At 34.5% G+C, this 25,487-nt stretch overlaps 1 protein-coding gene across 5 annotated transcripts in view; it reads left to right on the top strand.

The window, feature by feature from the left end:
- SCN2A (sodium voltage-gated channel alpha subunit 2) overlaps positions 1-25,487 on the top strand; it is a 147,184-nt gene that overhangs the window by 74,812 nt on the left and 46,885 nt on the right. For all 5 annotated transcript variants that reach the window (XM_012440617.3, XM_064382655.1, XM_012440619.3 and 2 more), the window contains 4 exons: positions 5,455-5,799; positions 9,174-9,306; positions 13,643-13,881; positions 24,551-24,724. In XM_012440617.3, the coding sequence (XP_012296040.1) occupies positions 5,455-5,799; positions 9,174-9,306; positions 13,643-13,881; positions 24,551-24,724 (891 nt within the window). The remainder of the gene's footprint in view (positions 1-5,454; positions 5,800-9,173; positions 9,307-13,642; positions 13,882-24,550; positions 24,725-25,487) is intronic.

Here is a 25,487-nt window from a genome sequence, read left to right as displayed (position 1 = left end):
GCATAGCTGGCTCAAATTGATGCTTGTTTCTTAAGTAGTCTCTATATAAAAATAGAGTTAAAGACTTTATTTTGCTTAATAAAGAAATATTCAAACAAGTTTCTAAGAGGATGGAGAGGGAAAAAGAAAAAGACATAGGGAAAGGCAGAGAAAGAGAAAGAGAGGGGGAAAAGGAGAAAAGGAAGAAGGGAGGAGAGACAGAAAACCCTGAAATCACACCAACCCACTTTGCAAGCCCTGAAAGTAATACTGAAAATAGCAAATCAGACAGAAGTACTTAAGCTTGGTACAGCAATAGAGGGTCTATCACGTTTGTTAGATTTTCAAGAGTTCAAGACCCCAAAATATTAGGAATTATTGTTTTGTGATGACGTGAGAGTGTTGGTAACCATCTCTGTGTTTGTATTGAAAAACTATACAATGTAAGCCTTTACTGCAAGATTATAATTTCCGTAGTAGAATAAGTGGAAATATGAAATGTTTATTAGACTCGGATTTGACTTGTTAGTGTGGTAGAGAGGGAAGAAGAAAGTCAAGAGTGTAATCTCTAATCAAGTTTCAAGATAATCTGGATTTTTTTTGAAACCCTTATAAGACACAATTTACATTAGAATCTGATCCTGAAAAAAAAAGACACAATTAACCTTAAATTATTACTTTATAATTTATTTGTGATAAGCTAGGAGTTTTACTTTTTAAAGATTCATTTGGAATGGGGAATTTTTCTTACTGGCTGTCTTTTTTGTGTGTTACAGCATTGGATTACTATACATTTATGTAATTAATGTCAGCAATAGAAGTTGATGCTAACAGATGGGACACGATCACTTCTCATATAGCTTTCACATGTAAACTATGTTTTTGCATGGCTTAATTCATCAATGTTCCTTGAGAAAAATGCAATTTTATAACTTACTTTCTTTCAACCCTTCTATGGCTCCAGTTGAATGGGGTTCTAGCGGTTAAAATATAAACTCTTGCTGAAAGAGATACATTCTTTATTGCCAAGCATGTATTGTTTGCCTTTCTTTTTCAGCTAATGATGAGCAATAGGTCACACATCCTATAACTGTTATGTCCTCATAGCTGATTTAAAGTTCCTTGTGAAAAGAGAGAAAGGAGACATGAAAGAAGATGGATAGTCTAAGGCTTTAAAAATAACTGCTTGTATGGAAAACAGTAAAAGAATGAATCTTACTAATATAGTTAATAGGATAAAGAAGCACAGGAACAACCAAAGGAGAGATGACTTCTGTTGTGGGAACAGTAACTCTTCTTAGACGTGTTTCTTACTGTAAATAGTGAATAGAATCACATAAGATAGTGTTTAATGTTTAAAGACATTTAATAGACACTAACAGATACTATTGAGAAAAAGTAATTCTTTAGCTGGAAAGAAAATAAAAAGCATCCATATTGGTCAGTGTATTACTCTGCTGATAAAGACATACCCGAGACTGGGCAATTTATCAAAGAAAGAGGTTTAATTCCACATGTCTGGGGAGGCCTCACAATCATGGCGGAAGGCAAGGAGGGGCAAGTCACATTTTATGTGGATGGTGGAAAGCAAAGAGAGAGCAAAAGCCAAGCAAAAGAGGTTTTTCCCCATAAAACCATCAGATCTCGTGAGACTCATTCACTACCATGAGAACAGTATGGGGGAAACCACTGCCATGATTTAACTCTCTCCCACCAGGTCCCTCCAACAACAATGGGAATTATGGGAGATATAACTCAATATGAGATCTGGGTGGGGACACAGCTAAACCATGTCATTCTGTCCCTCCCAAATCTCATGTCCTCACATTTCAAAACCAATCATGCCTTCCCTACAGTCTCCCAAAGTCTTAACTCATTTCAGGATTAATTCAAAAGTCCACAGTCCAAAGGCTCATCAGGGATAGGGCAAGTACCTTCTGCCTATGAGTCTGAAAAGTCAAAAGCAAGATAGTTACTTCCTAGATACAATGGGAGTACAGGCATTGGTAAATACAGACATTCCAAATGGGAGAAATTGGCCAAAACAAAGGGGCTACAGGCTCCATGCAAGTTCAAAATCCATCAAGGCAGTCACATCTTAAAGCTCCAAAATGATCTCCTTTGACACCATGTCTCACAACCAGGTTATGCTGATGCAAGAGGTGGGTTCCCATAGTCTTGGGCAGCTCCACCCCTGTGGCTTTGCAGGGTATAGCCTCCTTCCTGGCTGCTTTCACAGGTTGGCTTTGAGTGTCTGTGCTTTTCCAGGTGCATAGTGCAAGCTGTTGGTTGATCTATTATTCTGGAGTCTGGAGGATGGTGGCTCTCTTCTCACAACTCCACCAGTGCCCCAGTAGGCACCCAGTGTGGGGGCTCCAACTTCATGTTTCTCTTCCTTGCCATCTTAGCAGAGGTTCTCTATGCTAAGAGGTTCTCTATGAGAGCCCTGCCCCTGCAGCAAACTTCTGCCTGTACCTCCAAGGATTTCCGTACATCCTCTGAAATCAAGGCAGAGGTTCCCAAATCCCAATTCTTCACTTCTATGCACTGGCAGGCTCAAAATCATGTGGAAGCTGCCAATGCTTGAGGCTTGCACCCTGCAAAGCTATGGGCCTAGCTCTACATTTGCCCTTTTCAACCATGGCTGGAGCCGCAGGGATGCAGAACACCAAGTCCCTAGGCTGCACACAGCATAAGACCTGGGGCTCGGCCCACAAAACCACTTTTTCCTCTTAGGCCTCCGGGCCTGTGGTGGGAGGGGCTACTGAAAAGGTCTCTGACATGCCTCATTGTCTTGGGGATTAACATTCAGCTCCTTATTACTTATGCAAAATTGGAGACATTTTCCCCATTGTCTTGGGTATTAGCATTCGGCTGCTCGTTATTTATGCAAACTTCTGCAGCTGGCTTGAATTTCTCTTCAGAAAATGGGATTTTCTTTTCTTTTGCATTGTCAGGCTGCAAATTTTCTGAACTTTTATGCTCTGCTTACCTTATGAAACTGGATACCTTTAACAAAGCCCAAGTCACCTCTTGAATATCTACTGCTTAGAAATTTCTTCTGCCACATACTCTAAATCATCTCTCCCAAGTTCAAAGCTCTGCAGATATCTAGGACAGGGGCAAAATGCCACCAGTCTCTTTGCTAAAACATAACAAGAGTCACCTTTACTCCAGTTCCCAACAAGTTCCTCATCTCCATGTGAGGCTACCTCAGCCTGGACCTTATTGTCCATATTGCTATCAGACTTTTGATCAAAAGTCATTCAACAAGTCTCTAAGAAGTTCCAAACTTTCCCACATTTTCCTGTCTTTTTCTGAGCCCTCCAAACTGTTCCAACCTCTGCGTGTTACCCAGTTCCAAAGTCACTTCCACATTTTTGGGTATCTTTTCAGCAATGCCCCATTCCTGGTACCAATTTACTATATTAGTCTGTTTTCATGCTGCTAATAAAGACATACCTGTGACTGGGCAATTTACCAAAGAAAGAGGTTTAATTGGACTTACAGTTCTACGTGGCTGGGGAAGCCTCACAATCATGGCAGAAGGCAAAGAGGAGCAAGTCACATCTTTCATGGATGGAGGCAGGCAAAGAGACAGTGAGAGCCAAGCAAAAGGGATTTCTCCCCAATAAAACCGAGAGATCTCATGAGACTTATTCACTACCATGAGAACAGTATGGAGGAAACCGCTGCCATGATTCAACTGTTTCTCACCAGGTCCCTCGCCAAGCAATGAAAATTATGGGAGATGATAACTCAAGATAAGATATGGGTGGGGACACAGCCAAATCATATTACTTAGAAATAAATATAAAAACCTAGATATTAATAGGTATAAAATAATGGTGTTCATTGGTTTTAAACCTTTGGCAAGAAAAAGATCAAATCAATAATACTTAAATGATGAAATTAGTATTTTTCCATCAATAATCACTTAAATCCAATGCAAGTAAAAAAGAGAATGCATTACATGATGTAAATAATGTCTGTGAGTAGCTTTAAGCATGAATGGACCCAGAAGCTCAAGACATGCTACCATGACCATTTTCCTTTTCCATATCTGAATCCAGGTTTCTCCCACATGGTGGTGAGATGTCACTGTAGCTCCAAACTTAGAGCCAATATTTTTAGCAGCCTCAAGTGAAAAATCATTTCCTCAACAGTTGTAAAAGACAGGGATATCTTTTAATTGACCAAGCAGGATTCCATGCCCGTCTTTAAACTATGTGTAGAATACATTGATTGGCTAGGCTTAGGACATTGCCTGGGACATTAGGAGACCCTAACCTCAATTCCTGCTTGATGCAGGAATTGAGGTTAGGGTCTCCCAGATTACCTGGTCTGAGAGTTGAGGAGCATTTCTCAAGGGTAATCAGAGTACTGATTTAAAAAAAAAAATTTAAGTGGTTGTGATCAGATTCTTTTTTATTTTAATTGCATTTTAGGTTTTCGGGTACATGTGAAGAACATGCAAGATTGTTGCATAGGTACACACATGGCAGTGTGATTTGCTGCCTTCCTCCCCATCACCTATATCTGGCATTTCCCCTCATGCTATCTCTCCCCAACTCCACACCCCCCACTGTCCCTCCCCTATTTCTCCCTGACAGACCCCAGTGTGTGATGCTCCCTTCCCTGTGTCCATGTGTTCTCATTGTTCAACACCCACCTACGAGTGAGAACATGAGGTGTTTGATTTTCTGTTCTTGTGTCAGTTTGCTGAGAATGATGGTTTCCAGGTTCATCCATGTCCCTACAAAGGACACGAACTCATCGTTTTTTATGGCTGCATATTAAGTTTTTGTAAATATTGCCCTAAGATTTCTTGAGACAGATAAAAGGGTGAAAATTGGGGAATAAATCATACAGTTATTTCAGCTTGATTTAATTTATTCATGAAGACCATCATAAAATATGCCAAGGGAAGTGGAGAAGCTGCCCCTTGTACTATAATTAAATGTCCCTACTAGCAAGATTAATTATATTTCCTCTATGTTAAGATTTGCATCAGGGTGTGGTCACTAGTGAATTTTTACTGGCTATATTTTTGACTTCAAAGGATCTAAAGGCAGGTTTGTGTTTAATTGTTTTCCACTGGATTGTTAACTGAAGTTAACTTCTAAAGAAGGGTCTATGAAAAGTATCAGTTGTAGATGCCAGTAACAGGACAAAACAATATTATGGGGACATTTCTGACTATACTGGGGTATGGGTAGAGTAGAAGAAAAGAGAGCAGAAGATGAAAAATGGAGGAAGGAGAAAAAGGAAAAGTGAAATAGAAAAGGTGAACCTTGTAGAAATCGCCAAAATGCCACTAGTGGTCATCACAGGGGTCCTTGGTTCCACATGTCCGATGACTTATCCTTGAGTAAGTCAACCACTATGGCACAATGAATTGATTCGTGTTTTTCAGAATGCCAGCTCTTAATTCTGTTCATCTGTTGTTTTTTTTTTTTCTCTTGTTGTTTATAGTCCTTACTGAGCATCCGTGGCTCCCTTTTCTCTCCAAGACGCAACAGTAGGGCGAGCCTTTTCAGCTTCAGAGGTCGAACAAAAGATATTGGCTCTGAGAATGACTTTGCCGATGATGAGCACAGCACCTTCGAGGACAATGACAGCCGAAGAGACTCTCTGTTTGTGCCGCACAGACATGGGGAACGGCGCCACAGCAATGTCAGCCAGGCCAGCCGCGCCTCCAGGGTGCTCCCCATCCTGCCCATGAACGGGAAGATGCATAGCGCTGTGGACTGCAACGGTGTGGTCTCCCTGGTCGGGGGTCCTTCTACCCTCACATCTGCTGGGCAGCTCCTGCCAGAGGTGAGGCCAATTAAAACTGCAGCTGATGGGAAGGGAGTTGTGGCTGGTGCAAGCAGGAGTGTTTTTCCATTTTCACATCTAAAACTTTTGTTGAGTTTGTTGTACCAAGACTGGGAGTTTGTTCAATCAAGCTATTAACTTATCTTGTCAAATTGTTCTATTTAGACTTTTCTACAAAGTAATTAAAAATCTAGGTTGGCTGTCAGAGAATATAATTAGAAGTATTCTTTCATCATTATTACTATAGTATGAAACTTGCCAAAAAGCAAAGCAACAATTTATCAAGCGTAATGTTTGATTCATATAATTAAACTAAATCCAAGGAAATGAATGCTCACAAATTAAATAAATACTTATCTTAAGGATTTTATGATTGTTGTTCATTTAAAAGGAGATTTGAATACTTCCACTTGCAGTAGATACTATTACTAAATAGATTTAAATCCCATAGTGCAACATTGCCTCTCTTTGCAGGTCAGAGTGTCGTAACCTTTTTAGCATCCACTCTAATGACTTCAACCATTGTAAATTTGTATAGTGAAGAAGCCACTCAAAAAGTACCTGGTACAGAATCATAAGTTGTCATTTTTAGAGCAGATTTCAATTTTTATATTACTGTCATAAATTCTTATTGTAAACAAAGTGGCCCAAAATCAATCATATGGAAAAGGGTTTCAACTACATACTAGAAACTTACAAACCATATTATTGAAATTACTTCATAAACCATAAGATGCTTTTAATGTTGGTATTAAATAAAATTTCATCAGCTAGAAAATAAAATCTTTTGGCAATGTCACTTGATTGTATTTTATAGCAAATTAAAATGTCTTCTTGTTTTTTTTTTTTACATAGCTCCATTTATTATCATTGGACAAGCTCTTTGAGCCACATTAAAATGATATGGAGTTAGTTTTCAGTCACCTGAGGGAAGAGCTTCTTATCTTGAATTATAAAACAGACATTATCTTCCTCACATTTTTTGCATGGCCTCTCCCCACCTCTTTCTACCAGAGAAATGTCCAGGCATCCTGTAGTCAGGTTGAATCATGAGAAAAGTAGAACTTCTAAGTGGAGAGACCAGAAGAATAAAGAGAGAATACCAACTCTTCTTAAAAAATAACCATGGCTCACCATGTACTGGACACTGTCCAGAACATTTTACATGTGTTAATTCATTTAACTCGCACAATGACCCTTTTTGATAGTTACTAATATTATCCCAATTTTACAGAGGAGGAAACTGAGGCCTGTGCATGGTGGAGCTAAGATTTGACCCCAGGTATGCTAGTTACTGAACCTACATTCTATCAATGCTGAAATATTGCCTCCCATTGAGTTATTTTTAATTTCTTTAAATTGAAAAGAAGAGATGGTTAAGGAAATAAACACTTAAACACTTTCATTTTAACCAATTTTTCTCAAAATATGCTTCACCTTCATACTACTTACATTAGAATCTCATGAGATGCTTCTTAATATTAGAGATTCCTGTGCCTACTCAGACCTATTCAGACCAAAACACTGATGAGAACAAGGTCAGGGAATCTTCCTCTTTAACAAGCATCCCACATAATTATTATATATAATAAAGTATGTTTATCACTGATCTTGATAAGTATTAACTGAGTAAACAAAAACAAATCTATAATTACCATGCACGAATACAGAGAGAATGTCAGTCTGTCAGAAATTATTAGAATTTATCAATAATTATCATAAATCTCCCTTCCTATCATAGAGGATGGGACAAATCTCTGAAGGCAAAGTTGGGCCAGCTTGAAGCAGATCTTCGTGTGATCCCTTTATTTCCTATTTCCTCAACTTCATTCTTCAATCTTACAATTTTAGGTGCTTTGAGGCAGGGCACTGTACTACTGCAAAGTTGAGCTGAAGGTGTAGACGAATGAAATAGGCTTTTGGAGGATGCAGAGAGGAAATGACAATAGAAAATAAATAGCTTTGGGCAAATAACATCCTCAAAAGCACCTAAGTTCCTGTATTTCACACATAAATTCAATCGAGGCAATTTAACTTAAGAATTTTCTTAGTAATGTCGTTAGAAGTTTTGGAATCTATTTGAAAATTAGACAAATCTCGGGTTCTACATGTGCTTCTGTATAGAACAGAAGGGACTAGATGACCCTCAGGTGACCCTATTTTTTTTTTTTTCCTTAAACCTTTGCCTCTTTCTGATAAGCTGAAATATTTTAAATTCTGAGAGGCACCATTTTGATTAAAATAGTTTTATTTTTAGAGATAGGTTATTTCTTTTCTCATTAATCTTACTTCTTTTTACCTTAAAATTAATTTTAGAATGATCTGTATGAATGCTTATGACCATTAGTGAAAATCATATCCATTGAGAGGAAATTTTGGTTTTGATTATGTATGCATTAGAATAATTCAGGTTGCAAAAGATAAAATACTGCTAATTGTTGACATCATAATAGAATATGACCAAAATAAATAATATTTTGGTCATATTATTATATTTAGATCATATTGTTCTTTTAGAAATAAAGTCCTCAAACAAATAAAAGTTTTAAATGTATTATTAACACTCAGACCTGCATTTGAAATTCTTTAGCTTTACCCTTTTTTCCTGAGATAATTAACATCATTGTTTGATCTCTTGAAGTAGAAATAAATTTTTGTCCATGTTGAAATCCTGATGAGTTTATTTTGGAAGAGGAGATTATCGGATCATTGTATCAATACTAAAAATCATAGTCCCTCACGTTGGTATTGTCTCCTTACATTAGAGTTTCAATGCCAAGGGTGGATTGTTTTGTGGATAAAATTGTTTTTTAAATATAAGACAAAGTTATAGATTAATTCTAAAATGTAGTGTTATGATTAGAGATGTTGGGAAATGTTACCTGTCTCTAATAAATGAGAAAGCATTTTACAACTGGAATTCACATTTTAGGGGAATTATTACTGATGCCTATGAAGAAAACCTTCCAACATCTTTGTTCATATATTAAACTACATGAATATATGTCTGTAAAAATCTAAAAACGCAACCTGAGTGAAAATTAGGAAACAATGTGTTTCTGTCTGAAGTCCTAAGTAGGATTGGCTGAAATGCTAACAGGCTATCTATCCAGTAGTAGGCCTGGTTTCTCCAGTCCAAAGCCCTGGGATGGAGGAATAGGAAAGCTGATCTTTGCAAACCCAAGCCTTCCCAAAAGCTGAGAATCTGATGGACTTTCAAATATTCCCTGAGAATTATAATTCCAACAACATCTTAGTGAGCTTTTTACATCTGAGAAAGCATGGTGTACTTTTAGTTAAGTAACACCGGTTATAGGAATGCTTTGGGCTTTCCTATAAAATAGTGGTTATTTCATCTGAAATTCTATTTTTAGGGCACAACTACTGAAACAGAAATAAGAAAGAGACGGTCCAGTTCTTATCACGTTTCCATGGATTTGTTGGAAGATCCTACATCAAGACAAAGAGCAATGAGTATAGCCAGTATTTTGACCAACACCATGGAAGGTATGTCAAAAGTCCTGCATCATAGTTACTTGGTGCTTTGGTAAGAATGAAAAAACACTTCATAAATCCCAATAAAACACTTTCTGACTTGATACTGTATCATCATTATACATTTTACTAAGTAAAAGTAAAATCTGTGCACAACACACAGATTCTAGTATCTTCCATAGACTTTTTAATATTTATTCTCCAGAAAGCTGCTGTAAATTTAAGGTATATTTTGAACACCACTTTCATACATTAAATTCTAAACATTGACACTTGTTGTGTGCATGACTTTGAAAAGAACGTAAAGATAAATGCTTATCCTTATGATGACGCTAACCCATTTGGATTGTATTAACTTCTTGAGACACAAGTTATACAATTCTATGACTTAACCAGAAATATAAATTAAAAATGTGAATTAGGGTTTAATATTAATCTTCTTGAAGCAAAGTGTTTAAAATTTTATAGTTCTACTTTTGCCTTTCTCTGACCAGTTTCTTACAGTTTACCAGCTTTCTCTTTAGTTGAAGATTTTATCTAAATAGTTAACATAATGTTTAGAAGTCTGGATCTCAGAATGCCAAAATAAAGACTTTGGGGACAGCTTAATCTGTGATCAATTTCTGGCTCTTCCATGTGTTTAGTGTGTTAATTTATGACTCTGAATTTCAGTCTCCTCATCAATAAAATGTGGTTGATAATGTTTAGGCGTAAGGTTGTTGAATGGATTAAATAAGCCTTCTTAGATAAAACACTGATGTACTTGGCATGCAGAAGATAGTTAATAAATATTATAATTATTAGTTGTTTTGTTGTTGTTATTTTTGTTAATTCACATGTTTTTGCCTTTCCATGCTGTAAGAGAATTCAAACAACTATGAACTTCAACTACTTGGAAAATATTTTCATGTAAAATGTATTCTATCCCCCTTCCTTGCCCTTCTATTTCTTTCTCTTCCTATCCTTTTACAAACCTTCTTCCTTGCACCCCTTTCCAGGTATGTGTGTGAGTGTGTGTGTGTGTATGTTGAAGTGTCAGAGAAGAGAAAAGGAGAATGAAAGAGAAAGAGAGCAAGCATACACATGCTTTTCTTGTTGGTTGAGTTTCTCTTGAGATTGGATAGATTCCCAGAATAATTCTTTTCCAGTCTTTATGCAAAGATCTCATAATACTATTAATACCAATACCAAAAGCCTGAAAGTCACAGCCAAAAATAAACTCACAGTGTAGATGACCGTGTATATCACAGACAAGTCAGTATTACAAGACCCAAATTTCATAATGTCCTAATGCAGTATCAAAAACCTTTTCATTGATTTCAATGGAATATTAAACTCTAGTACGTTCTTCCCCAACCTCGCCTGCGTTAGCTTGCACTCCCTCTTCTCCCCAGCTGCCAGTAGCTTGCTCCTCCCTGTCCCTCCAGGTAAATGTTTTGAAGATTGTCTGGCCTTCTGCTCCTTGCCATAGCAAAACCACTGAGAGGAAGCTGCCAGTGGTTCTGCTACCGATGTCAGCAGCATGTCTGCTCCCTAAAGCAGGAAGTAGAGAAGGAGACAGGGTAAGTCTAAATCAACAGTCATGCTTTGCACTTCTGATAGCATTAAGTTTGAGCTAAATAAGACATTACTTACAAAACATCAAATATCCACAAGATTGGACTTGACCATTAATTAAGATTTGGAGTTCAAAATAAACACACCCACACCTCTCTCTATGGAACTACGTGACACAGAGTGGCTTAGGATGGAAAGGATGTCCTAGAAATAAGTGCAACCTAGGAAGCTGAAGACTGAGAGTGTTTTCATTTTATTATCTGCAGGGCTTTTGACTTTGTATATTTGTGAAGAATGATGGCCAAGTTTGTATTCTGTTTTTATCAATTATCTAGAATGAAAACTGACTTTTCTTTATTCAATTGTATATAGACACATTGAGTGTGACATTGCTGAAGGCTGATTGTTAACAATATCACATACATGCATACTCAAGCTGACTTAAGCTAGTCTCCCCAACCCTCCCCCCCCGCCTTTTGTTTTTTGGTTTCTGAGAATGGTGCAAAGTTTTCTTGGTTGAAATAATCTCTTTATTTGGAGATCCCTTCTTCTAAGTCTGATCATTGTTTAGTTCACCTTCCCTTCTTATGAACCAGGCTTGTTGATCCGGTTGGCAATTTTTGTTTTCCTTCTTTTTAACTACAGCCAAGTCTCCATTGTTCAGGGTTATGGATAGCCTCATGCTTCATGAAGCTGTAGTGGATTAACAAAAATGAATCATTTGCTTTTCAAATTTTTAAAAATGCAAAACCACATAGAAATGTTTTCTGGTCACACCTTTGTGAAGGATGGTGGGAGGGTGAGTTAGACGCACCTAAAGAATCAAGGTGAGCCAGTAGAAGACACAGCCTTATTATAAGTGATTCTCGGTGTGGATGACCCACACAGGAATAATGGAGATGTGGCTGCAGTGCTCTCCTGAATGCTTCACTTTGTTTTAAAGTGTGAGATTCCCTTTTTTTGGAATGAATAATTGAATAATTTTATTTTAGAACGTAGACAACTTCGTTCCGGTTATTCCTACAGTCAAGATGAGCCACACTTGCTGAATTTCATTTTTTGAATTTTTCTACAGCTTATTTTTTTTTCTACGCAATTCCTGTTTGCTTCTCTTTGTTTGCTAAATGACAGCTGGCATGGAAAGAAAAAGTCTTATTATGACAGTGTGCAGACAAAATTAAATTTTGTAGTTTCTCTTTTGTTATTTACTGTAAATAATAATATCTTCTTTTTACCTTTGATGTAAATATAAGGTTATTTGAGAGTTTAGAAGTATTTACATAATAACTAGTGCCTAATAACTATATTTTTTCTCTGAATTATAAATCAAGTATTATTTATTGTTTATAACATTGCGTATTAAGAGAAATGAAAACAAATTTTGCACTAGAAGAATTTCAATATCCAAAGACACAATTGAAAAATCTATCTTTAATGGAAATGTTAAAAATAATAAGCAATAAATTAATTTACTTAGGAAAACAGTATTACAGAATTAATTAGTGGCAAATATAGAAGAAAAATTATTATCTGTGGTTGTGACTGTCCTTTCATATGCTGGTTCCACGCTTACAAGGTTTAGTACATAGTAAACTGTGCCAGATGTGGACAGATGTTCCAGTTGCCACGGTAGTATTAAAGTGACTGAGTCAACTATGCCATGGATTTAAAAAGAAGGAACCTTGCCTCTATTTCAGTGCTAAGAGGTGATGGTCTCATTTTTGGCAGAACAGGTAACAGGAGTACAGCAATGATATTGACAGAAGACAACAAATGCTGCATATTTTTCTTGCTCATAAGTTGACTAAGAGATTAACTTGACAAAGGAAGATGGTAGACAATTTTTCATTTCCTAACTCCCCAGATTTCTTTGCTGATATTTACCAAATTTCAGTATTTTGAGTATCACCTTAAAGATCTGTGCATTTCTGTCTTCTCTCCAATATTTGGTTGAAATTCTTCTTGACATTGTACATTTTCCTTGAATAAATGCATTTTAATATAAAATTTTATGTCTTTGGTTTGATATGAGAGTTATATATTTCAGTACATTAAAATAAATGTATACTATGAAAATGTATAAATTATATGTATGTTTCACCTAAAATCCTTCGTATTTTTCCAGTAATAAATGAGTCCTACTTTGTGAAATCTTGATTTATGATAACAGTGATGACTCCAGTTTCTTAGGCTGGGGTAATTTCTCTTCTTTTATGCTCTCTACTTAAATGAGAAATGTAGAGAGATGGAACTTTGTTGAGTCTAATATGCAAGACTATAATCTAATAAAACTTAATTTGAGTTTTTTAAACTGAGATTGGCAATGATGACAAAATTATCTCATTAGAAGATCACCAAAACATATCTAATTCAAGAAACTGACATTCAGTGTGACTTATTAACGTTCTTAGGACATCTCCTGAGATGTCTCTGATAACATATATGCTTCTCACTCTATCTGGAACATGGATGAGATCTAAGTGTACTTAATGCAGGTTCTACTTATTAGTTTCTGGCAGCCTTGAAGATAAGTATCAGACATTTTAGTATTGCCAATAGAATCTTGGAAACTATGTTTAGCCAGGATACATTTGAAAAGCTTACTTGCCTTTCTAGACTGATCTTTCTACGACAGCAAATCTATTGTGAATTTTTCCCTGTTCCTCCAGCAGATTTACCCATAATATCTTTTAACAACTTTAGATTTTTAAAATAGCTTTTAATTTAAACCAAAGACTGCTTAGTAGAAAGTAAGCAGTTTTCATGAGAATTCTAACTTTTTTTCTTCCAGAACTTGAAGAATCCAGACAGAAATGCCCACCATGCTGGTATAAATTTGCTAATATGTGTTTGATTTGGGATTGTTGTAAACCATGGTTAAAGGTGAAACACCTTGTCAATCTGGTTGTGATGGATCCATTTGTTGACCTTGCCATCACCATCTGCATTGTCTTAAATACACTCTTCATGGCTATGGAGCACTACCCCATGACGGAGCAGTTCAGCAGTGTGCTGTCTGTTGGGAACCTGGTAAGCCACATTGAGAGTTTCTCTTCCCATTAAAAGAATTTATAATTGCTTTAGTGAATTTTACATATTGCTCTCAAATTAAATATCAACTAATTGGCCATGTATACTTTGACATCAGATGTTTAGCATCCTTTTTAAATAACAAAAATATGTTGCTACCGTAGTGCAAAAGATTCAAAGAATTTATATGCAATTTGATTTAGAATTCAATTTAAATCGCTTATTTATCAGAAGATGATTCTGAGTTGTCCTCCAAGGACGTTGATCTATAACAAATTCTGACATACTCTAAGATATTTAGAATAGGTTTTTAGGACATGTCTGCATTTACCAAACAAATTATAAAATATGCCCAAGTTAGATAATTTGAAATATCATTTGTAAATACGTCAAGATGAATTATGCAGGGAAGAAACATTATATTAGGGATTACTATTTTTTGTTTTTGTTTCTTCTACAGTCTTAGCAATATTAAATTTAGAAATTATTTATATAATTTAAAAATATATATATTAGCATTCACTGGATACATATTGATATTACAGTATAGTATAGTGATAGATATTAGAGTGATCTTATACAGAGAGACAAAATTAATAAAATCATGCAAAAGGTATATTTATACAAGCATGAAATGCTTATTAAGTTCCCAACTTGATAAATGAACATATAAACAGATTATATAGAGATTATGAATAATATGGTCTAAAGTATAACATACAATATTTTTAGGCTCTGAAGTAATCACTGTATTTTTGAATTATATTTCAGATAGGTTTTAACTGAATTAAATGATAAAGTTGGCATATGTTGGCTACTTATTTTGTATCAGATATTGGACTAAATGGTTCACATTAAATCTCTCTCTCTAGATTCCCACAAAATCAGTCTTAAGATGTTTACTATAAATTGTCTGTATTTTGTAGTTGGGAAACTGTATCCACAAGAAATTAACAGAGAAATAAAAGGCCTGAATGCTGTGTCAGACTCTGAAAACTATTTCAGAGAGTACTGTGAGCTGCAGGCAAGATCACAGAAGCTTATAGTAGGAAAGGACAATAATATTACCTAGTCCAAATTTAGACCTATGTAAGAATCTCTTCAATATTATCTCTAAAAAAAAAAAAGAAAAAGTAAAAAAGGGAAGGTGGCAATTGAAAGAAGAAAGCCTTTGGAAGTAAATATAAGAATGAGCTTAAACAAAAATAAAGGGACTTCATTATCCCAAGTTACTCAAGCCCATTTGGAACTAGCTCTAGGTTCAAACCTGGCTAGATTCAGGTTCTCACCCAGCATCATTGGGAATCAGCTTCTTGTCTCGCTTCTTCCCAATATGCGACCTTCCTCTTCATCTGGGTATTTTCCTGTTATTGCCAAGGTTCTATCAACTTTTGTTCTACTAATGTAGCACCATGTACAGAAAGATTGTGCTGCCTTACAAGTAGCTTTCATTAAGACCCATGAGTTGAATATCATTGACCTGGTTGGAGTTAAATGACCATTTCTAAATCAGTCAGTTACCCTAGCTCTGGGGTTTTAATGACATATTTGCTTAAATCAGAATCATATATTATCACTGGAGGCAGCATAAATGAGTGGAATTATGAAGACAAAAATTAGGATACCATTACCAGAAGGAGGATGAATACCAGAAAGAAATAAACAATAGATAGACAATTCAAGCTGGGGCTTGTCTTATGTATAAAGGAATGTAAGATTTGCATCTGCGGTGAATTATGGAATAGTAGAAAATCCGCAGGGAGGATACACATTCTTCTCAAATGCTGATGGGAAATTCCTCAGGATACGTTATATGTTAGGTCATAAAACACACCTCAATTAAGTTTAAAAAATTAAAATAAAACAGCATTTTTCTGATAAAGAAGAAAATGAAATTAGAAATTAGTAACAAGTCAATGTGGAAAATCACAAATATATGGAAATTAAACAACTTACTCTTAAAACCAATGAGTTAAGAAGATATCATCAGAGAAATTAGAAAATACTTTAGGATGACTGAAAATGAAAATAAAAACAAATCAAACTGAAATTAATGAGGGCATCTAAAACAATATTTAGAGACAAATTTATATTTTAAATACCTATGGTAAATCAGAAGATTTCACAAATTGATAATTTAAGATCCTTCTTAAGAAACTAGAAAAAGAAGAGCAAATTAAACCTGAAATTAGCAGAAGAAGGCAAATAATAAAGAATAGAAAAACAATAAAGAAAAATCAATAATCCCAAAAGCTATTTCTTTGAAAAAATCAACAGAAGTGACAAATCTTTAGCTAGGCTAACCAAGGAAAAAAAAAAAAAAAAAGAAAGAATACAAAAAAAAATTAAAATTAAAAATAAAAAAGAGGAAATGACCATGGATCTTTTAGAAATAAAAAAATGAGGATAAGGAATATAATAAAACCAGAAAACTGGATAACCTAGGTGAAACTGAAAAATTACTAGGAAGTAAAACACTACTAAAACTGACCCAAGAAGTCATAAAATATCTGAATACACCTATAATAAGTAATAACTGAATTCACAATTAAAAAAAAAAAAACTTCCCACCAAAAAAAGCCTGAATCCAGACAGTTTCAGTGGTGAATTTTGCTAAATATTCAATGGAATGTTAATATCAATCCTTAACAAGTTGTTTCAACAAATAGAAGACAGGGGAATACTTCCCAACCCACTTTATGAAGCTAGAACTACCCCAATATTAATGCCAGATAAAAACATTACAAGAGAAGAACACAGACACAAATATAGACCAGCCATATCCCATATGAACATAGGCACAATAATCCTCAACAAAATACTAGAAACCAAATCACACAGCATATTTAGATTTTTGGAATATATACTCTGAACAAGTGAAATTTATCCCAGTGATGCAAGGTTGAAACAACATTAAAAAATTAGTTAATGTAATATATCAGATTAATTCTAAAAATGACACAATTATCTCAATAGGTGCAGAAATCACATTGGAAAAAGCCAAAGTGTTTCATAATAAAAACACTCAGCAAACTTGAAATAGAAAAGAACTTCAGCCTGATAAACACCATCTCAAAAGATTTCACATCATTCATAATAGTTGCTTTAGATGCTTTTAACTTCAGGTTGAGAAGGTAACTTGTTTTCAATATTGTAACTTGCTACTTGTTTTCAATATTGTACTGAAAGTTCTAGCTACGGAATTAAGAGAAGAAAAAGAATTAATGGCATCTAGATTGGAACACAAGAAGTAAATTCTGTTAACAAATACATAATCTTGCATTTAGAAAATCCTATAAAATCACACACACACACACACACACACAAACGCTGTTAGAACAAATAAATAAGATTGAAGAATACAAGATCAATATACAAAACTCCATTATGTTTCTAAACACTAGTAATGAACAATCAGAAAATAAAATTAGGAAAATTCTATTAATAACATCAAAAATAATAAATTACTTAGGAATAAATTTAGCCAAATAAGTGTGAGACTTGTACACTGAAAGCTATAAGATATTGCTGAAAGAAATTAAAGAGGTACTAAATAAATGAAACCACATTTTATATTCATAGATTAGAAGAAAACATTATTAACATGGCAATACTCACCAAATTAATCTAGAAGTTTAGTGCAATCCATATCAAAAAATCCATATCAAAAATCCCAACTACCTATTTTGCAGAAAGTGGCAAATTGACTATAAATTTTATATGAAAATGAAAGAGACCACATGCCAACACAATCTTAATTATAATAAAAAACAAAGTTGGAGAACTGAAACTTCCAAATATTAAAACTTACTACAAAGCAAAAGTACGCAAAATAGTTTGGTACTGGCATTAGGATAGCTATATACATCAATGGATTCTAATTGAAATGCCAACAGTAAATCTTCACATTTATGTTAGATTTACATTGTGGTACTGTCAACAAGACTACCAGACAACTTTATTAAGGAAAGAAGTCTTTTCAACAAATGGTGCTTGGACAGTGAATATCCACCTAGGAAAGAATGGAATTGAAACCTTACTTAACAACATATATAAAAATTAAGATAGATCATAGGCCTAAATGTCGGAGCTAAAACTATGAACTGTTAGAAGAAAATTTAGAAGTAAATCTTCATGATCTATGATTAAGCAATGATTTCTTAGATATGACACCGAAAACACATTCAAGAAAAAAAAAAGATTCATTGGACTTTATCAAAATTAGAAGCTTTTGTACTGTAAACAATATCATCAAGTAAAAAGGCAACTTATAGAATGGAAGAAGATATTTGCAACTCAGATATCTGATCATGATTTGTATCTAATATATAGAAAGGATTCCTATAACTCAACAACAACAAAAATAGGTAACTCACTTTAAAAATGATAAAAATACTTGAATAGACATATTGACAAGGAATATATACAAAAAAAAGCCCAATAAACACATAAAAGATGGTCCGCATCACTGCTTTTTGGGGAAAGGCAAATCAAAACTAAAATGAGATACCACTTCACAACCACTAAAATGGCTATAATCAGAAAAAAAGCCAATATCATTTTTTGGCAAGGATGTGGGAAATTGGAATGCTTATACTTTACTGTTGAGAATATAAAATGGTGCAGACATTTTGGATAGTAATTTAGCTGTTCCTCAAAATGTTTAGGGTAGAGTTACCATGTGACCTGGCAATTTTAGTAATTTTTTAAGATATATATCTAAAAGAATTAAAAACATTTCCACATGAATGCTTATAGAATATTACTTATAACACTAAAAATTAAAAACATTCCAAATGTCTATCAACTGATGAATGGATAAACAAAATATCCATGCCATAAAATGTTATTCATTCATAAAAAGGAATGAAGTATTAACTACAATCTATAACATGAATAAACATTGAAAACATACTAAGTGAACCAAGCCAGTCACAAAAGGTTACATATCATATTGCTCCATTTATATGAAATGTTCAAAATAGGCAAATCCATAGAGAAAGAAAGTAGATGAGGGGTTGCCAGGCAGCGGGGATTGGAGTAAGTGGGAGCAACATCTAACTAAGAGTATGCATGTTCTTTTTAAGGCGATGAAAATGTTCTAAATTCAACAATAGTGATGACTGTACAACTCTGTGAATATATTAGGTCACTGAATTATATACTAATATTTCATAGTATGCACGTATCACTATTTTTTAATCCAGTCACCTACTGATGGATGTTCAAGTTGATTCCAGATACTTTATCCCCATGTTGCAGTAAATGGTCTTATATATATCATCTTTCATAATGCTGTATTAACTTCTAGAGGATAGATTTCCAGGATTGAAGTATTCCCAATATTAAACATATCCATGTCACATGAAAAACTATATGATATGCGAAGAAATAGGACAATGTGACTCACAGTTAATAGATTAAAGCAGTACATAGAAACAGATCTGGACATGAGTGGTTAGAATAAACAAAAAAGGACTTTGGAGGAGCTATTGTAAATATGTTGAGCAATTTAAAGGAAAAAACGTGGTCATAAGGAATAACATATGGAGAACATGAGCAGAAAAAAAACAAAAACTATAAAAAGGAATAATCTAGAAATTTTATAATTGAAAAGTACACATTCTAATATGAAAAATTAACTGGATATATTTAAAAGAAAATTGCAGATGTCAGAAGAAATAGTTGTTAGCTCGAAGCACAGTAATAGAAATTATCCAATTTGAGCACTGGAGAATTGAAAGAAAAAATGAACTGAGTCTAATTATACTATGGGATAATATCAAGTAGTCTAAATATTTATATAAAGGGAGAATCAGAAGGAGAAAGCAGAGAGAATGGAACAGAACAAATATTTGAAGAAACAATGGCCAAAAATGTTTCTCAAAGTTGGTGAAAAATATTAACTTACAGACCTTAATATTAACTTATAAAATTTTAGTGACCATGTTAAATTAACTTTCAACAAGACTACCAGACAATTTTATTAAGGAAAGAAGTCTGTTAAACAAATGGTGTTTGGCACTGTACTTAGGCACATCTTAGTCATAATGCTGAAAACAACAACAGTAACAAATACCTTTGGAAACAATCAGAAGAAAAATACTTACTGTATACATGGGACAAACATCTTACCAGAAATAATTCAGGCCAGAAGAAAGTGGTCAAATAAAAGGAAGAAAGAAAAGTCTGCTATTCTACAGAAAGTGAAACTATCCAACAGAAATTAAAATGAAATAAAGAATTTTAAGATAAGCAAAAAACAAAAAAAGCTGTTACCACCAGAACTATACTACAAGAAATGCTAAGGGCCGGGCGTAGTGGCTCACACCTGTAATTTCAGCACTTTAGGAGGCCAAGGCAGGTGGATTACGAGGTCAGAAGTTCAAGACCAGCCTGACCAACACGGTGAAACGCCGTCTCTAATAAAAATACAAAAATTAGCTGGGTGTGGAGCCTGTAATCCCAGCTACTCAGGAGACTGAGGCATGAGAATCACTTGAACCTGGGAGGCAGAGTTTGCAGTGGGCCAAGATCATGCCATTGCATTCCAGCCTGGGCAACTCTATCTCAAAACAAACAAACAAAAACTCCATCTCAAAAAAAAAAGAAAGAAAGAAAGAAAGAAAGAAAGAAATGCTAATGGAAGTTCTTTAGGCCAAATGGAAAAAATATCAGATTGAAATTTGGTTCTGGGAATGATGGTCACTAGATATGAATAAATGTGGGTAAATATGAAAGATTGTCTTTTTTTCCTTAAATTTTTTCACATTTATTTTAGGTTCCAGGGTATATATACAGGTTTGTTATATAGATAAATTGTGTATTACAGGGATTTGATATACAGATTATTTCATCACCCAGGAAATAAGCACAGTGCCCAACAGGTAGTTCTTCGATCCTCGTCCTCCTCTCACCCTCCACCCTCAAGTGTCTGCTGTTCCCTTGTTTGTGTTCCTATGAACTCAATGTTCAGTTCCCACTTATAAGTGAGAACATGCAGCATTTTGTTTGCTGTTCTTGTGGTAATTTTTTTTATAAGGACACCTGATTGTTTAAGGTGGAGATTTATAACATATCTAAGTGTAGAATATATGAAAAGATTAGAATATTTTACGTAAAGTGGTACAATATTAATTCTACATAGAAAATTACAGGAAAATATCCATCATGAACACAAAAGCAAAAAGTCATTAGCAAAATATTATCAATAAAATTCAGTAATAGAGAAAAAAGTAATAAATACTTAACTTCTTAAACACGTGGGGATTATCTCAGAAAAGCAAGATTCATTTAACAATTGAAAAGAGATCCATTAATTTACCATATTACCTCTAAAAGAATAAAGGAAAGCATGGCCAGGCTTGGTGGCTCACGCCTGTTATCACAGCACTTTGGGAGGCTGAGGCAGGTGAATCATGAGGTCAGGAGTTCAAGACCAGGCTGGCCAACATGGTGAAACCCTGTCTCTACTAAAAATACAAAAATTAGCCAGGCATGGTGGCACGCACCTGTAATCTCAGCTGCTCAGGAGGTTGAGGCAATAGAGTCACTTTAACCTGGGAGGCGGAGGTTGCAGTGAGCTGAGATCGTGCCACTGCATACTCCAGCCTGGGTGACAGAGTGAGACTCCATCAAAAAAAAAAAAAAAAAAAAAAAAAGAATAAAGCAATGTCTCAATAGATGCAGAAAAGCATCTGCCCAAACTTAACAACCATTTATGAGAAAAACTCTCAGGAAACTAGGAATAGAAAGTAACTTTCTCAAGTTGTTAAGGACATTTAAGAAAATCCTACACCTAATATTTTACTTATTAGTGAAATATTGAAGCAGTAAATTCTTACCCCTTGGAAAAATTGAGTGCTTGCACCTTAAAATAGACAACTATGTCTGTTTTTATCATTTTTATTCAAACTTGTACTGGAAGTTCTATCAACTGAAGTAAAGGAAAAAAATCCACAAATAAAATGCATAAATATTGAAATGTAGAAATGTCTTTATTTCATAAACATGATCATATTATAGACAATCCTAATAAATCTTTAAAACAGTTATCAGAACTAAACAATGATTTTAAATATTTTACTTACCATTATATCAAAAAATACAGACAACTTGGTAATAAATTTAAAAAATCATTTCAAGACACCTACACTATAATTACAGAAGATTTAAACAAATGGAAATATACATGCCATGTTCATGCAATGGATGATTCAATATTATTAAGAAATTAATTCTACCCAAGTGTATCTATCAAATCAACCTAATCCCCATAAAATGTCACAGCTTTTCTTTGTAGCAACTGATGAACTGACTTTCTATGCAAATACACAGTGCTTAAAATTGCCAAAACAATACTGATAAAAGAATAATGAAAACATTAACATACCTGACTTTAAGACTTATTGTAAAACTGCACTAATCAATAATCTGCAGTATTGGCATAAACAAAGATATTAGTGGAATATAATGCTGAATTCATAAATAGATCCAAACTATATGTCAATGGATTTTTTTTAACAAAGACACTACAGGAATGAAATAGAAGAAAGAAAGTTTTTTCAACAAAATATCAGGAACACTTCAATAGATATACGGAAAATAAATGAACCTCCCCTTCAATCTCATGCCGCATGCCAGAATCAATGTGGATTGTAGACTAAGCATAAAAGCTAAAGCAATAAAACGTTTGAAATAAAACCTAGGAGGATATATTTGAGATCTTGGGGTAGGCAAAAGTTTCTTGGAAAAGAGATAGAAAGTACTATCGTCTATTATTTAAATGTTCATGAAACAGTCAAACAATGGAGCCCTACTCAACAAAAAAAGAGAAAAAGTATGCACATTGGTGAATTTCAACTGAAGTATTCAAGAGATATTTGGAAAAGTCACTGAGACTGTCAGGTTTCTGAGGTGGCTATATAGATAGAGAGAGATTCCATTTACTGAGTTGGCATATATCAGAAGAGAAGCAAGACTGTGCAGAAAAAGCAGTAAGGTGAATTTTGGACCTGTTGAATTTGAGATACCTGGGAGATAGTCTTTCAAAGGAAGGTATTGAATAGGCAGGTGGGTATTTAGTTCTAGAGCTTAGGAGGTATGTTTGAACAGACAACTACATTTTGAAACACAAAATTATTATAAAAATGTAACTTATTATAAGAGGAAAATTAAAGTAATAGGGGCATAGACAGAAAGAGTTCTGAATAAATCCAGTATCAAATGACTTTTTAGAGGAAGAAAATCAAGTGAATAGCATCCAAGGAGGTATGGATTACAGAAGCCAACGTCAGAAAATATTTCAGTGAACAAAGAACAGAAAATAATGCCCAAAACGTCTAAAAAGAGCAAGCAAGCAAGATAATTGTTAAAAATTTTCAGTTGGATTTACTGATGATGTTGGTTTTGTTGGTGAAGTTGGTTAAAGTCATTTGGTGTTTGTGGAGTAAGTTGAAGAAGTGGAACTAGATAGTGTAGACAAGTATGCGATCTCTGAAAGAAAACTGGCCATAAGTAAAGATTCCATTTACTGAGTTAGCATATATCAGAAGAGAAGCTGGAAGGGGAAGTAGAGAGCAAGGAGAGTTTGATGACAGTGGTATTTTTAATGGAGAGAAGGACTTGTTTGTTACTTTCTGTAAAAAACAGAAAGTAGCCAGTAGTAGAAAGAGGTTGGTTAATTGAGAACAAATTTTGGCAAAGTCCAAAGGAGACACATAACGTAATTTGAGATATTAGCTCAAAACAAGGGCATTTCTTTCATTTTAACAAGAAGAGAAAGGCAAAGCACAGTTATGGGTGTAAATAGTCTGATAGATAGAGAGAAACATAAAGTTCAGGTTTGCTGACTTTTATCACCTCTAAGAAGCTGCAGTACTCAGACTATACTTCTAAGATGGTAAGGCATTAAGAAAAATGGCTGAGATTATGTGCAGAAGACAGAGTTTGACATAGTTGTAGATAATAAAAATATAAAAATAGAGAATGAAAAATACTGCTTCCCTTTAGCCAGTATTATTATCCTTTGGCAAAAAATACTGCTTCCCTTTTGCCAATATTATTATCCTTTGGCAAAAGGATATATTGTTTTTTTTTTCTTTTTTTTAAATTGCATTTTAGGTTTTGGGGTACATGTGATGAACATGCAAGATTGCTGCATAGGTGCATATGTGGCAGTGTGATTTGTATTGTTTTAAAGAATTCTTACTATCTGTAGAGTTAACCGTGAGCATGTTTATTACAGCTTACATGACATCTCTTTAGCACCAGTCTCATCTGCAGGGCCTGGGGAGGGAACCAATTTATTTGGCTTGGTGATAGAAGCCCACACTGCTAGGTAATCATTTGGTAAGTTTTTGGAGGGCCAGAGAGATCAGAGGCAGAGCCAAACAGTTGATCACAATGAGCCAGTTCCAACTTTCGTATGAAAATAATATTAATTTTATTGTCTTAATCCATGTACTTTTTACCACTTGATAAACATTATATATAGTGAACAATTAAATATTGATTTGAATGCAAAGCTTTTGAGGATACCAAGTTGTTGGACCTAAACCAATTTTTAAAAATCAGAATTTAATTTATATTTGTTGGGAATAAATTAAGTTGCTCAATAATTACATTTCAAGAGTATTTGCTCATAGAACAAATGATACTTCTCATTTAGGTCTTCACGGGGATCTTCACCGCAGAAATGTTTCTCAAGATAATTGCCATGGATCCATATTATTACTTTCAAGAAGGCTGGAACATTTTTGACGGTTTTATTGTGAGCCTTAGTTTAATGGAACTTGGTTTGGCAAATGTGGAAGGATTGTCAGTTCTCCGATCATTCCGGCTGGTAAATTAACTGGGAGTGTTCATAAAATTTACTTTGTAATTAATTAGTCTTCATTCTCATCTAGTAATAAGATTTCCCATCATTATAATAGCATTTGAATACACTTCTAAAACAAATTGGATTGCCCTACCACCAGACGGTAGTTTCTTCTTCATCGCAGCTTTAATAGATAAAGTTCACTTAAATAGACAAAGTTTACTTAAATTTATAGTCTACAGTTCTCTTCTTAGTTACTGAATGGAAGGTTAACGGGAAGAGGGAAAAGGTAATCACAGATAAACTCGAATCACAATTAAACAACACCGTGGTCAACTCTCAGTTATTGAGGTTTGCATAGCTGTGCACAATGCTTCCTTGGGACCTAAGATGAGCTCCCCTTTCTGTCAGGGACTAAGGAATTATGGAATTGTTCTTTGCTCACTTTGGCCCCATAGAAGAAAGAGTCAGGACAACAGTGTACAAGGGAGAAGGATAAGGAAACAGAGCTCCCACACGACTGCTGCCATATCAGAACGTCACCAAATCCACTCTTTGAGTTAACCAAACTGTATTTTGTTAAAGAAACTATATTTCTTTGATCATTTGTAAAAACTATTAGATTTTAAAATTCAGAGACAAAATATTACTTGACACACTTCCAGTGAAAGTTTGATAAGTTTTATGATACTATTACTTTGAGTCGACTCCAACTTTTGTGATTTATTTTCAAATAACAGTGGTTGTAAATGGTTATTAAGAACAGAGTCCTATAGATGATTTACCT

This window comes from Aotus nancymaae, unplaced genomic scaffold, assembly GCF_030222135.1.
Source record: "Aotus nancymaae isolate 86718 unplaced genomic scaffold, 86718_ANA_hifiasm-v0.15.2.pri h1tg000029l, whole genome shotgun sequence".
In the NCBI taxonomy this organism is placed as follows: domain Eukaryota; kingdom Metazoa; phylum Chordata; class Mammalia; order Primates; family Aotidae; genus Aotus; species Aotus nancymaae.
This window is presented reverse-complemented; position numbering and strand designations above follow the sequence as displayed.